General features: G+C 39.6%; 1 protein-coding gene across 1 annotated transcript in view; it reads left to right on the top strand.

Moving 5' to 3' along the window:
• The window catches only part of MAP2K5 (mitogen-activated protein kinase kinase 5), a 140,893-nt gene that overhangs the window by 24,615 nt on the left and 100,718 nt on the right, over positions 1-15,560 (top strand). Inside the window, 2 exon segments of the mRNA XM_037394283.1 lie at positions 870-918; positions 5,898-5,962. Of these exon segments, the coding sequence (XP_037250180.1) occupies positions 870-918; positions 5,898-5,962 (114 nt within the window).

The raw sequence follows: 15,560 nt of genomic DNA, 5'->3' as shown, positions 1-15,560 counted from the left end.
GCAGACATATTGCTACCTGGGCAGTTTGTGGTGTTGAATGCAGAAGGAACGGAGTTTGTCAGGAAAGGAGGTGAAGCAGTATTTCATGAGTGGGTGGAAGTAGTTTGAAGCCATTAACAGTTTTACCTACAAAACACACCAAGCTGATAGCAGTGGCTTGTTAAAGTTCTCTTAGTAGAAAAAAAATAATACAGGTCATTTTGTGTGGTGTAAGACTACTGACACAGGAGTAGTTTCTCCTGAAAAAAGCACAGAGACTGCAGCAGCAAGCTGACTTGGAATGGGTGCCCATGGCAAGCTGGACTCACCCTCCTCAATTTAGGCATGTCCCTGAGACGCCTAAACCAGGAGTTGTACTCACCTGCTCACCATGCCCCAATCTATGGTCAGTTGAGGTAGCGAGGCATCATCGATGGCACACCCTTCAACTGCAAATTTACAGAAATTATTGAGGGATCATGCCTTAAGGAGTTTTAAAACAGCGCACCTGAAAACTAGATGTGAACACTATTTTCCTGTTGTTTTTTGGAACACCTGGTGTGTGAAGGTATCTTTCTTTGTTGTTGTTGTTTTTTAACTGTCAATAGGTTATATCTCAAAGAGTAATATAGTCAGGTATCTAAAAAAGCTACTTTGTAAAGGCGAATAATATATGGATTTTCTTAAATGTGCATTGCTTCTCCATTTCTCCTGCCTGCAGTTTGAGGAGTAGGTATACTGAACATCAATCAGCATTGCTAAAGTTAAATCTATTCAGAATATGTAAGCGTGAACTTAACCTGATGGCTTGTTGTTTCTTATGGTTTCGCTTTGGTTTATAGAGTGAAATAGCACAGTCATTAAAAATAATTGCCTCTTCTTTTTTTCAGCTTAAAAAAGTCTTCTGCAGAGCTGAAGAAAATACTTGCAAATGGCCAGGTAGGTGCACTGAATTGAGTCTTGGCTACGTGCACATCTCGTTATTGCCTAATACTGCAGTGATTGGCATACCACAAATAGGTGGAGAGATGCTTACTGCTCATTTAGGTGTAATGTGTTCTTTTAATACAGAACTGGAGGGACCATGAAAACCGTCATGATATGAATGAGTTATGTGTCTTGATTTACTTTGATTGGCATAGCAATTTGCTTCCCATTTCTCAAAATGTGCTAATCAGATTTAGCTCCAAATAGATTGAAGTACCTCACACATGTTGCACTGCTGCCACAATTTCAGGGAAGAAAGTTAATCAATTTTGAATAACTAAGTCAACTGCTCAGTTAGAATGACCTTCGTATTTTTTAGGGCAGTAGATCCTTAAATATTTAGCAGGTTCTTGCAAGGAACTGCTCTGTACTGTTTGGAATCACCTTAGGTTGTAGCTTATTTAAAAAAACCCCACACACCAACCAACCAAACTAAAACAACAAAAAACCCCAAAGTTAGAAAGCTGTCTTGTTACTTTCCCTTGCTGCTCCAGGCATTCAGCTTTGGGCACCCAGAAGTGAAAGTGTAACAACTAACGGACAAGTGCACGTCTGCCACAGAGTAATCGTTTCTCACCCATTTTGAGCTGAATGTATGGGCAGGCTTGCAGTAGCGTAATGACTTTAAATATACACCGTTAAATTAAACTACCTTCGAAGAATCCCAGATTCTTCAGCAGCAACATAAATATGTTTTAATGTTTGTCATAGTGAAAGCCCTTTGATAGCCTTGGAGGCAGGCACCTGTCCATTGCGATCAGGCTTGCCTGTTAGGCTCTATTGACTGAGACATCTGTGTCACTGCAAATAAAAGACTCTTATTGATTTTCTTAACTGCTGTTCACTTCCCCTCCATGTTTCGAAGGCTGAAATCTTAATTATCTCAGATGCGTATTCAGTGCCTTCACACAATGACCTCTCCAAGCCTCATTGGCATTTCATGAATCAAGTAGTTGTAGTTGAGCGTGTCAAGAAGATAAAGGCTGGTCTTCATGCTTGTCCTTCAGTATCACCTGTAACATTGTGGTCTAATAGATGAGGGTGCCCCTCTAAAATGTGAGTCGAACAGCCCGGTATTGCAGCCTTGCCTGTTTGTATCCCTTGAATACAGCTTGGAAATGTATTTTTAAGCTTGTCAGCATTCCTTCCTTGCAGACTTGGTTTAATATTCACCAATTCCTACCAGGTAGATTTGTTAATGTTTCAAAATTATAGCTAAATGATCTGTTTCTCAGGATAAGTTAAAATTATGTAAGTACCAGCAGCATGCTTCTGAACTTTTCAAGTCAAGATGACAGTTACTCCAATAACATGAATTTTTTTTTAAGTAGAATTACGGTATGTGAGTAAAAGCCATCCTGTTTGTGATGGAGTCCATAAGCCGAATGTGGCATTTTATTTGTTCTAAGAAATATGAGTTTTGTGTGCCCTGCAGTGGATTTACAGATTTCTTTCCTGCGTAGCAGAATTTTAGAAAGATGCAAAGGTATCACACCTCTTATTATGACATTGAAAAATGTTACTTAAACCATTTTAAAAAACAGAAAATTGTTTCAATAGTATCTTTTAGTCACCCTGATCTCGTAGGAGTTAGATTGCTTTCTGTCGAGAGAAACCGCTTTTTGTTATGCTGCATTGCGCTCTGCAAAATTTGGGCACAGACCTGTAACTGGAGATAGGTTTCTAGTTGTAACTTTAACTTTTTCTCCTTTTGGGGGATTTAAGTCACACTTACGATTACTTAAATATGGGTTGGGTTATTATTTTTTATTATTTTTTTGGCAGTTTATGCTTTCAGGCATTCATAATGATATTCCTCTAGTAGTTTCCATTTAGGTTTAATAAGGAATTCATATTAATCATTAAAAGAAGGGGACATGATTCTTCAAGATAATCAAATATTGACAGGTTAGAAATAGCTTTCTGCCTAGGTTCATTGATATAGGTGATGTGATATAAATATTTATTTCTTTTCTGTCACTCAGAGTAAATGCCACCAATTGATTCAGCATTGATATAGTGTCAACAGTTCATAAGAAACATTTGACTGGCTTGTGTTTTCCGATTAGTCTCTGCTCTATAAAGTGGGATTTACTAAATCTCTTCAATTGTCTGCTCATAGAGTGTGACTGCTTTCTGAAACCATTATTGCTTCGATTCGTAAAGCAGAGGTATGGCTATAGGACTTTGCCTCTGTCAGGCCTCTACATATAAAATAAGGATTAATTGAGCATTTTGTTTTTAATGATTTACAAGAGATAGATGCTGATTTCTTTCAAAAACAGCAGGTATAAGCAAGGGATGTTTTGTTTGCTGATCCGTAATTGAAGTCTGTTTGGCTTTTTCATTAATTCTGTTAATATCGGCATCCAATCAAACTTGCTTTTGCAGGTTTAATATTCCAGTCCTTACTGTTGAGTTCATTGTTATTATGTTATCATTTTATGATTGAGAATCCAGTTTTCCCAGTAAAATAAATAAATCACCACATGTTTTTGGCATCTTTATTTGAGCCAGTAAATCACGCTTTATCTCTCGATCGGTTGCTGGCAGATACTTGCTCCACCCCAGTCTTCCTATTTCACCCTGGGTTTCTGGTTGCTCTTTGAAACGGGGCCGGGCTGGCAGTGGGTGCAAGCAGTGCAGTGTCAGAGGACAGAGCTGCTCCTGTCCCTGCCTTTTAGGGAACGGTGTGAAGAAAATAGTCTGCTTTTACCAATTAGCAAAAAGCGGGAGACAAGAAAGTACGCTTTACGTCTCTGGTTCTGCTCAATTTGTTGCTTATAACTTGCATAACTACAAAAAATTCTTCTTTTCCCCCCTCAAGAAGCAAAGGTGCAAGTGTGCGTGGCTTTGTGGATTCATTTGATTTCTCCCTAAGAGTTTTGTTTAGAAGAAGATTGCTGGCAGTATAGGAAAGAGATGTTTGTTGTTACCTCAAAGACTGGAGAATTAAAGTCCTCCAGCTTAGAAGAGCAGAATTCCTTAAACATGGTGTGAGCTTTAAATTAATGAGTTCTACAGTCTGAGAAAAATTGTTTTTAGTGCAAGGGATCCAGTATAGATTCTTTACGTATTTTAAAACCCATTCATGAATTATCGTTCCTCATGAGGTGTCTTTCCTCCCCCCCGCCTTTATTTGCGTTTTCTGATTGATGCAAGAAGCAACATAGCTTTCAATAATAAAACAGATTTTAATTTTCTTCATAAACCTTGATAGTTGGATGAGCCATTTCATACCCTCTGATGATATCTGGCCCAGGTTTAACTACAACTAGGTAATAATGTAGAGTCAGCTTCTGATTTGAGGCATTTTGAATTTTCTCAGAACTCAGAGAATTAAACCTCACTGGAAGAAATGCATTGTGTTTCCTGTGAGAAACAAGCATGCTTTTTATTCAGGTAGTGAAAGGAAAGAACAGAAATTTTTGAGTTCATAACTTCTGTCCTTAAAATATATTATTTTAAATCAATTAAATATTCAATTTTCTATTTGTAATTCATGCTGAGTGTTGACTCTTTAGGGCATTTCAGCTTTCTTCCATCACTTTCTTGTTCCAGTTGAAACAAAGTTCCTTGTATCTTCACTGACATCATATCAAAGGGGATTCTTAGACGTGGCTTAGTAACTGAAGGGCACGTGTCCCCACTGAATTTTAAAAGCTGTTTCAGAAGTTGGATAAATACAGATAGCTCTGCGTGCCCTCACCATGGTGCTTGCGGTACTTGAAATTGCTAATTTGAAGCTCTCTCAGACGTGCTTACATGATCTCTAATCACATCAGAAATAGCAGACCAGACATATCATTAGGGGTATGTGATGCCTTTTAACACACAAAAATGACAGTCTTTAAGCAGCCATGCCAACTCACGTAAAATATTTAACTTGGTATCCCCTAAAATTTAAATAGTTACTAGAAACATGTTAGTGTTTCCTAGGAAAATAGCTTTTCAAAATGGGATTTGCCCTATCATTTATTACTTACAATGGTCAGGCAATGGGGGAGATCATTCTGGAATAGAGAATGCATACAGCTCAGAATTTATTCTGATTAAAATATTTTTTTCAAGTATACACATGCGTTACAAAAACATCTTTAGTGATTATTTTGTTTTTAATAGGTGGTTTAGCTGGAAAAATCAGTATAACTTTATTTGTACAGGAGAAGGTTAAATTGTAGTTTTACATTTGACTTGCTCATTCAGCAATATAATAAGCTTTTATAAAAGCCGTATCAGAAAGATCCCGAATTGCAGCAGTTGGAACGTGCAGTGTTTGTTACCAGTCTTCTGCTTGTATGTCTGAGGATGTTGTCATATCTGGAGAGTTGTCCCACTGAACAGAAAGACTGAAGCAAGCGATTACTTGTGTATTTCAAGGAAAATGATTTTTATTGGGTAACAATTCAAGACCTTCTTTCTAAAGATATGCTTTAGTTAAAAGGTATATAAATGAAGCACTGTGAGGCAATCCTACTGACAGAACTGTCACTCAATTAGTATCAATTATGCTGATTCCAGAATAAATCAGAAACTTTTCTAGCCATACTTAAGATGACAGTTTTCTGTTGGATTGTTTCCATTCACCTCCAACTTTGGCTTTGGTTATGTGCTGTTCTGGAGACCCTTTTCCTATCAGTATCTGTGACCTGACCCTCTTGAGCTATATTATATCATTCCATTTTGACACCTTTTATCAAACTTTAATGAAATGACCCAGGCAAACAAATTGTCATTAAACTTTCCATCACTTTGTCCCTTGGTATCGTCTTTTATAAATTGGACAGCAAATGTTGTATTGATCTTCTCGTTCTTGCAGCTGAACTTGAAATGACCCAGACTGCTTGTTGTTTATGGCCTAGAGTTGCTTTTCCTTGACATTTCCATCCACAGCATGACATCTCTTTTGTTTTTCTTTCTTTCTTGTGGAGATGAATGAACAAGACATACGGTATCGAGACATCCTCGGTCATGGCAATGGAGGCACAGTCTACAAGTGAGTGTTGAATTTCACTTAAAATTTTTGAAAATAAAATTTGACAGCGCTCTTTTATTATTACTACTTTTTTTACCCTTCATATTTGTATTGAGATGTAGGTGAGCCATTGCTGCTATGCAGAAAAGATTATAAAATAAATTTTTAATATAAACTTTTTAAGAATTCTCTTTACATATTTACAAGGTATCTGCTATTAGGTGCCGTGAGGGCTGGTGCATTTTTATTATCTTTTTAATACTTAGCTTTGAATCCCTGCTGGGTAACAAGTTAATGGTTCACAAGTGGAACTTGAAATGTCCTGGAGCATAATGAATTGCCTTCAGTATTTGCAATGCCATTATTCTTGCTGGCTTACCACGCCCTTTGCTAGCCCAGTACTGAGAATGACACCAGTGGGATGTGATGGCACCATTGCTCTGCCTTTCTCTAGCAATTCCAAATTAGTAAATGCCCCTTTTGCTGTTGCAGTGACTTCCCTCCTTACAAGCAGTTTCACACACAGGCTGATGAATATATTAAATGATAAACTCCCCCAAATTTTGGTAGTGAAGCTTATACCCTGCAGCCAGTATTAATTTTAATATTGTAAAGATTATAATAGCAGAGAGATAGTTTTCTCGACAGGAAAGTCTTTCTCATGCATAGTGCAAAGTTTAAACTACATAATGTAATATCTGGTACTTAATAGTCTGCAGTGGTGTATGAAAAATATTCCACTAGGAATTAAGAAATCCATACTTCGTAAGAAAGCCCTGAGGGAGTAATAAAGGTTTCCTCCAGAGAGCTATTTACCATATACAGTAACCCAGCATCCCATTATGATTTTGTTTATACCTTAGACATTTTAACTTTGATATTAACATTTTTTTAAAATGTTTTAAAAGCTACGGTGCATTTAGTTTAATTTCTAATTGGCTGCCAACATTGCAAAACGACCCTACTTGCAGAAGGTTTAATGAAAATGGACTTCTGAAACCTTAAAGGAACAAAGCCAGTCTTTGAATGGACTCTTCAGAAATCAGGTTAGCCTTGTAGATGGACCGTAGTTTAGAAATCTCATTGTTGTTCTTTTGCAGAAAGACATTCCCAGACCAAGGAGCTTGCAGAAACGGTGTTGTTTTCTTACTTTACAATAAGAAATATTTGAGAGAGAGTGTTGAACTTAGCTCAGTCAGTGACTTCTTGGTGTTTCTGGATTTAGAGAAGGTTGCTTCTCTTCCCCATGTATGGCTGGAGGCTCCGGGTATGGATCTTGGTTGGAGAAGCATCACAGAGGAGGGCCACATGCTCTGGTCCCTGTGGAAGGCACCTGAGGCACAGTTAGGGACAAGGAATATCCCACGGAGTGACGGAACCCGTGCATGCCATTGTTACCCAGTTTTAGGTTATTTTCCTTGGAGAAGTAGCTGAAATAAGGAGCCAGTAAGGCAAAATCGTGAGCAGTGCAAGGGTGGTCATACCAGGTCATACCAAAAGTCTCTCCCCTTCATCCTGTGTCTAATAGCGGCCAAAGTGTAAGGAGTGTAAACCAAGGCAAGTGAACGTGTGCTTCACTAATCTCTTTGCCCTGAGGATCTGCTGAAAACGTCTGTTTGTCAGCTTGGGTCTGCCCTGCTCACAAGGAGCAGCTCTGTTCCGTGTTCAGTGCATGTGCCTAGTGCATACAATGATACGGTGCTTTTAGGTACAGAAGGTGGTATAAAAATATCTCATTCTTTTATAATGTTGCCATATGCGTAGTATATATTTCAGATTTCATAATATATAGAATTTGGATAAAATGCTACGTAAAGCCAAACTTACACTTTTTTACTTCTTGTATTTATCGAAGGTAGTATAGTTACATGCCTGCTTTTTGTTTAATTTGACAAAAATATTTTTATCTTGTGATGAATACTACTTTAGGAAGCACGGTGAAGGAACAGAGATGTGAACACTCAAGGCACAGAGGATAATAGCGCAGGAGGGAATGCATAATACTGCTGGCACTTCTACATTGACTTGCTGCATTGTGTGGGCTGATGCTGTGATCTGCTTTGTTAAGTGGTTGAGAGTTGCGTTTGCCTGCAATCTGGGAAAGTAAAAAAATTTACCTATAAAAAACCTGAGCCCTCTTCTGTATCAGGGAAATATTTCTACCTTTCTTTTTCCATTTTATTGCGTTCATATTTTAAATTAGCAGACTTCATAGTATTTTCTGCAGTGTGAGTGTCATTCTGCACTGCTCCAGGGACTGTGCACCGTTCTTGCAAGTGGATGTTTTACACATTCCTGAAGTTTGACTTTCTTTGCAATGCAAGTAACAGCAGGATATAAATATGAAATCTGGTTTTCTCCCAAAACTGGCTTCTAAGCTATGCATGTCTCATGGATCTTCCCAAATTTATTTCTTGGTGCGTTGGATTGAAGAGTTGTACCAATTCACTCTTTCATCTCTGAAGAGCCTGTTGGCTGCCATTGTAGCAGGGAGCTGGCAGTTACCATGCTGGGGTGATATGCTTTGGACAAAGCACAGACAGAACATCCTACCATGGAGCAATCACCCCTTTGTAAAAGGGAGACTGTGCTTCCTCATCGAAGGAGCGTCTGTGCTGCACAAGCCAACAAGAAATTGCAAAATGGAATACTTACAGGTAGCGGGATTGCACTAGTCATAGATAGCAGCCCACGTATATTTTATTCCGGTAAATCAATGAACATTTGTCAAATAAAATTAATTGCAAACGTTTGGCTGTTTTCCTCTTCCAGCATTCCCTGCTGTTGGTTTGTTTCAGAAGAGGCGGTGTGTAGTATTGATCTGAATCTAAAGAACGAGCATGTCTGTGTGTTATCTTTTTTTTTTTTTTTTTTCCTTTCTAGCTCTTTATACTAAGTCATATCCATTATGGCAATGATATATTATCAGCATTCAGCAAACAAGATAGCGTGTCGCAGGTCGCTGAGCAAAAATTTTCAGCCTCTCTTTCCATGTGAATTAACTACTATTGAAATAGTTTATTGAGATTGAAGTATTGATCACTTTTCATGCTAACCTTGGCTTAAGGGGGGAGAGGGGAGGTGGTTTTGTTCTCTTTGGAAGACGGTATGTTTAGTTAGAAAATGTATTTCATTTATTTGGGTTCTTTACAGCTGCAACTGTTTTATTGCTTGGAGAAGAGGTATCTTAGCTTTATTTTTATGACAGTATAATTATACTTCAGAAATACACTTGATTACTGTGTGTAGCAAAATTGTTCCAGTATATTGGCTTGGCCAATATTGCTATACAAACAACTTTTCAGTCAATTGAGTCTGGTAAAAAATCAATACTTTATAGCAATATTTCTAGTGAGAACTTGCTGAATCTATATGTTTTTCCTGTTCTAAACCGAAGGGATTTTATAGTTGTTTGTCTTCTTATTTTTCCCCTAGTTTTTGATACGCTATTATCTTAATTAAGGAATGGTAACAATTACAGAATTAGATACGGCAAAACCAGTTAATTTCCTTGCTTTTAGATTGTCTGTATATTCAGAAGTATGTGAGAACATATGAACAGTCCCCAACTGTATATTGAATATACAAACAAATCAGAAAGCAAGAATTCTTCCACTGGTGTGTAGTGGGAACCGTGTACCCCTGTCTTGAGTAAGATTTGTCAAGAAAGCGATAAAATCTGCTGTAGCAAAGACTGAAAGCACCTTAGTGTCCTTCTCTTCTGTTTACCAGTTGTAGGTAGTTTACCTCATTAACTGGGGTTTCCACTTTCCATGGAGTGTTATAAGACCAGTTCTGTGAATTTTTGGAAACTCTCAGCTGCCATTATTTCGTGGAGATGTGCATCTTTCCTGACAAGAGGGCCCCAAGACTGTTACACTGGTAGATGAACAACCCTGCAGTTCTGTAACAGACTTTCTAATTGTTTATCAACTATTTTATAGAAGCCGGTAGGATGGAGAATGAATAGTTTGGGCTGCTTCACAGCAGAAGAAAACAGCTGTGTATCAGTCCATCTATTGTATTTACTTAAAATGCATCTTTGGAAAAAATCATTCACAGGTAGGTCCAAAGGATGTTTAAAATACGTGCTTCTGTGCTGCATCTTTTAGCTCCATCGCTGGCTGCAGAGCTCTCAGAGACTGTTTTGATAGGATTGCTCCTTTTTTACTTGAGTGAAAGACGGTTGGTATTTTGGTTTGTAATAGGATGCGTGCACTTTGCCAGCCAGTCTCAGAAGTGTATTTTTTAGACCTAAAATCCTTAGTTGTATATATTTTGAACCTAAGCATTACAAAGTAGAGGTATTTATCTCTGGCAGGTAATTATTCTGTGAAGTCTCTCTCACATGGTATAGAATCATAGAATTGTTTAGGTTGGAAAAGACCTTTAAAATCATTGACTCCAGCCATTAACCCAACGCTGCCAAGTCCACTACTGAACCATGTCCCAGGGTGCCACATCTACATGTCTTTTAAAGACCTCCAGGGATAGTGACTCCACCACTTCCCTGGGCAGCCTGGTCCATCCTTGACAACCCTTGTGGTGAAGAAATTTTTCCAGTACCCAATTTGAACCTCCCCTGGTGCAACTTGAGACCGTTTCATCTTGTCTTGTTGCTTGTTACCAGGGGAAAAGAGACCGACACTCACCTCTCTACTATCTCCATATCTAAAGTATCACTATTTCCTTCCTTTATATACAAGCAGAAATAATGTTTTTCTCTTCTTTCATGTTTTCTTGTTTTTGCTTTGCCGTCGTAGCTAATGAGAAGGGTGATGTTCAAGGAACTGTGTTTAGGGGATGGTATAGCCTTCTGTGTGCCTGGGATTTTTTTACAATGTGTGTTGTGTATGGTTTGTAAATCTTTTTGGATTCTGTTAGAGGACTCTTCATGAGCAGCAAGCTATAACGCTTTGTATACTGAAATAAACATAAAGCCCCAATGATGCCGTAATTAATTTGTGAAGTTACCTAGTGTCTGGGGGAGAGGGAAGAAAAGGGAGAGTTGGTTATCATCTTAGCAAAATGCTGTTAAACCAGACGACTTCACTTTAAGTTGAGTAATTGGGAGAGAAGTGGCTGTTGATGATGTACCACCCAGAAGAATTGTATAGCTAGGGAAAATACGGATAAATGCGGAAGCTTAATTTGTTTGAGCAATTTACTTGAGCAGTTTTGCTGTTCAGTTGAGTTGTACATTCCAGCATATGCCCGTTTCTTTATTCTCTATCTCAACCAACCTTGGGGTGCCCCATTAGCACATTAAACATAGCGCGTGGCAAGACAGCTGGGAAGTTGCTATTTCTTGCAAGACAGCCTGCAAACTGTGCCTTGCGAGTATATTGCACATGCTCTAATATTAGCAGAGAAAAGAGTTCTGGAGCGAGGAGGCTGGAGATTTAGCAGTGTTTGAGAGTTAAGGGAGGTGGAGATGATTTCGCTCCCTTTGCTGGAGTGGTGATGGAGTAGCCATTGCCTTGAGGAGCTTTGGCTCAGCAAGGTTTGCTCCTTCTGGCTTGTCCCGTGGCTCGAATGTGGGACACTGGTGTTGTCATGAAGGAGCCTCCCTCAAGCGGGTCTCTGCAGTCCCGGTTTGTTCTTTAGAAGCGGTCACTATCATGCTTCTCAAATGCTGTGGGAAGCCAGTCTAATCTAAGCAGAGCAGTTGCTCTCCTCTGTTCATTGGTTTCCGTTTTGCTGTATGAATATGCAATCCAGTAACAATCATTTGCCCCTCTTTTACTTTCACTTATAGATTATTTTGGCCCTTTTGCAAAGGGGGCTGGTGTCACCCTCTGCACAGGGCAGAGGGTAGGTGAAGACGGAGGGAAGTTATTTTCCTGAGGTAGCAAAGCGGTGACAGAAGCAGGAACGGGTCCCGTCTCTGCAGGTTGGCAGCCCGGAGCGCTGCCGGCTGACCCACGCAGCTTCATTGGGGGTGTCCTTGCCAGGGGAGGTTCTCACTACGTTCTGTACACATCGCTTGTCCCAGCCTGGTGCTTGATGCGGCTCTGAAGAAAGGACCTGCAGGCAGGTTCAGTGTTTTGTTTGGCGTTAAACCACATCTGTGGCCACCTGAAGTCTGAAAATTGCATCTCCCTGCATTCCTGTGTTGCAGTTGTGGAGGCATTTTCCTTTATTTCCTTTCCCAGACTACATTCATTCTCTGTTTCTCTTGTTTTGCTTTATGTTTAGTCACACTGAAAAGCATTGGCACAATAATAGCTGGACTAAGTTAGAAATACCCAACCAAATTTCTGCATATTATCATTGCAGTTTAAACAAGACTGACCAGTGATTGCTGTTCACTTGTTTCTTTTGACCCTGGCTATCACTTGCCTGCCTCATAAAATCTGTTATGCACAAAAGTGCATAAAATGAAGATAAAGTACCTCCTTCAAGTCTGACAAAAACCATTCCTTTGCAGAATGGTAGCTGCAGTGAAAGTAAATAAATGAATGGACAGCAATCACAGCCTAGTTGATGAAACTGTTCAATTAAAGCACAGGCATTTACATGGTGTAATTTCCCTAAATTGCCAATGAGCCCCTTTAGACACAACCAGTGTTCAAATTGATTTCAGCATTGATTTTGGCTGAAGCTGATAAATTTCTGCTTGTTAGTTAAAGTAATTTTGCAGAAGACTTTGTACTGCAGTATTGAAGTGTTCATTTAGCTGATGGTTAAAAGAGGAGTTATTTACAGAGGGTTCTACTGTTGTTCTGAGATGGGACAATTCCCCGGTCATCTTTTTACTTTTAATTTTTAAGCTTCAGTATACAATCAATAGGTTATTGAAACTGATTAAAATGTATCCAGCCAGCTGCCTATGGCTGTTTAATTAGAAACTGGATGATTCTTAAATTAAAGTTGTTTTGTTTGCATTGTATGCCCATAGCTTGGAAGATTAAGCAAATAGTAATCCTGAAAATTTGAGTTTGTTCTTGTTACCAATGCGTGAGGTGCTGTGTGAGCTTTCTTAGCGGCTTGCCCCGGTGCGGGCAATATAATCTGTTTCTTGGTTACAAATAACACTCGGCATAGCAGAGAAGTGTGGAATTCCCCACAGCCACTCTATGCCAAGCTTATAGACACCGACTGTTCCCTAACATAGAATACTTTTTTAATAATGCTTTCGCTCATAGATGTGAACATGAGATGATAAGGGGCAGAAGAATGTGTATTTATGTAGGAGTCCTTTTTTACCATTGTGCTGCCTGTGTTTCAGACTCTCTCCTTAATCTCTGTTTGATATCTCTGTGAAGAACAGCGGGTGTGACAACACCAGCGAGGTTGTCGTTGATTTTTCCATGTCTTTTCACCCCAGACTCTTTGAAAACACTCACTCAAAATGCTAAAATTTAACTGCTTAGATACCGCACTGGTCATCATAAGGATTAGCCAGCCATACCCAGCTCTGACGTATACCACCTTCCCTGTACGTCACGGCAGCTGTTCCAATGGCGATGGCAGGGCACGGTACGAGAGGAGCAATGCCAGAATTGTTTCTAGCACATTGCTGGTGACGATGGTATCTCAGTGCAGTCCAGTACTGAATGGAGCGGTATAACTAACCTCGCGGTGTTTGTGCTCTCAGCCTGCTCCTCGGGAAGCACAAGCTTCCTACTGGAAACCGAACCATGATTAGAAGAAACCACTTTTTCAGCTATTACGGTGAATACCTAGAAAACTTTTGCTTCTTGGCACAGTTCTGTTTTCTTACTCTTGGTGATTACTGAATTACTGAACAGCTCTGTTTTTCCTTAATAGTTGTTATGAACACATCTCTTGTGAACAAATGGTTTCATAGCACAGAGAATCCAGCTTTAGGTCTTCTTGTGGAGACATGTTAGCATCTGAATTGCCGTCACCATAGGATGTGATGTCCTTTTTAGCTCACTCTGTTGCTTCACATTTCTTCCTAAAACTGTGATGGGTTTACTTTATACTGGCAGACTTTATGCTGTGTCAGAGAATGCCTGTCCGTGTCAGTCTAAGCTTATGACTGCTCTGCTCTCCTTTGTCCTTTCAGCTAGTTTAAAGCCAGCCGCTGAAATACATTACTGTCTCTGCATCTGATCTGGGTTGGTCCTGTGGTAGTGAGTGACCTAGTATGGGTGCTGGTGGCACCACAGCCACCTCAAACAGTGTCGAGGCTAAGCCCCCTCCGTGTTTAGTCCTTTCTGTCTGTACGTGCCTCTCTAGGGAATGGGGGCTGAATTGCAATGGGATGGGTACAAGGAGAAAGACTTGTCATCCATTTTTCAAAGGGTGACCCTGAGCTTTTGGCTGCAGTGGAGAAGGAAGACTCGTGTAAGTGGTAACAGATGGAAATAGTAGTAGTAGGTTACAGCATGAAAAGAGGTGAGGGATTCATTCTGCTGTGCGTGGGCTTGGATGCCAGAACTGCCTCTTTCCCACAGAGATGGGTTAAGTGAGACATTTTGCTATCCGGCATTTTCTTTATGCAGTTTCTAGTGCCAATTTTGCTCTTTTTAAAAGTTTAAAATTTAGATACAAGTATTTTTTGTTTGTTTTCTAGTTTAACAACAAATCATTTTGCAATCAGTACTCAAGCATCTGTAATGGGATTTTAGATAGAGGAGAGGTTGGCGTAGATTGCTGTTTGAACTAGCGCAGTCCCCATAAAAGCTCCTTTTTACAACTGCTGTGCACTTTGGATTTCCTGTTTTAACAGCCAGAGAGTCAGGCTAATGTGTTTGTCTATTGCAGAAGGCAACAACTGTCAAAGTGTTTATTTCCTAGAAACAATTTGAATCTGTTTCTTTAGATGGCCATCAGAGTACGTGACAATTCTGTCATTAGACTGCCAGAGTCTGACCAGGAGCACGACAGACAGTGGCACTACTAGGAAAAAAGAGCGGAAAAAAGGAAAAAATTAACAGTAAACCAGATCTGTGGTGATTTGCTGCATATAGTTTGCAGCTGGTGACTGGCATGTCATTCTGCAGTGCATAATACTTAGAGAATTGTATTCATCTTGTGCGACACTGATGCAGTCATTTCGCTCTAGGTTATTTCTCACAGGGCAGGAAAACGTTGTTTGACTTCATTCGATGCCCTTACATCTGAAGGTGCTGCTTGCTACAACCATAGCATTTTGTGTTAACTTTCTAACTCAAATCAGAAACCCAGGACTTCTATGCCTATGTTCGTTTCTGTTAGGAAATACTCTGCCTCAATCCCAAAGAAAAAAAAAAAAAACCTTTTGTATGTGTTACTCTGTGTGCTGAGTGAGGGGGGTGTCTGGAGGGGTTCCTCTGCAGTTCTTCAGCGCAGTGAGCTGACACAGGTAAGGTGAAACAGGACAGTATTTGTGACTCTGAGTCAAATGGTGTTTTGATGGGTTTTACGTCAATATGTAAATTTTTAAAATTACGTAAAAAAAAATATTGTAAAAAATTTATGTAAAAAAAAGATATGTATGATGAGTGCATACCAGGGTGTGAAGCAGAAGGAAACATATCTGGGAGAAAGGACCTGAAGTATCTACTTCTTATTTTTACTTTGTGGCCTCAGGTTGCCACCTTGGGAAGTGCAGATAGTTAGGAGAAACTTCTTCGCAAGTGAGATGGTGCGGCACTGTAACAGGGCA

This window comes from Falco rusticolus, chromosome 7 (assembly GCF_015220075.1).
Source record: "Falco rusticolus isolate bFalRus1 chromosome 7, bFalRus1.pri, whole genome shotgun sequence".
NCBI classification, from domain to species: Eukaryota; Metazoa; Chordata; class Aves; order Falconiformes; family Falconidae; genus Falco; species Falco rusticolus.
Note: the sequence above shows the minus strand (reverse complement) of the source record. Positions and strands in the feature narration are given on the sequence as shown.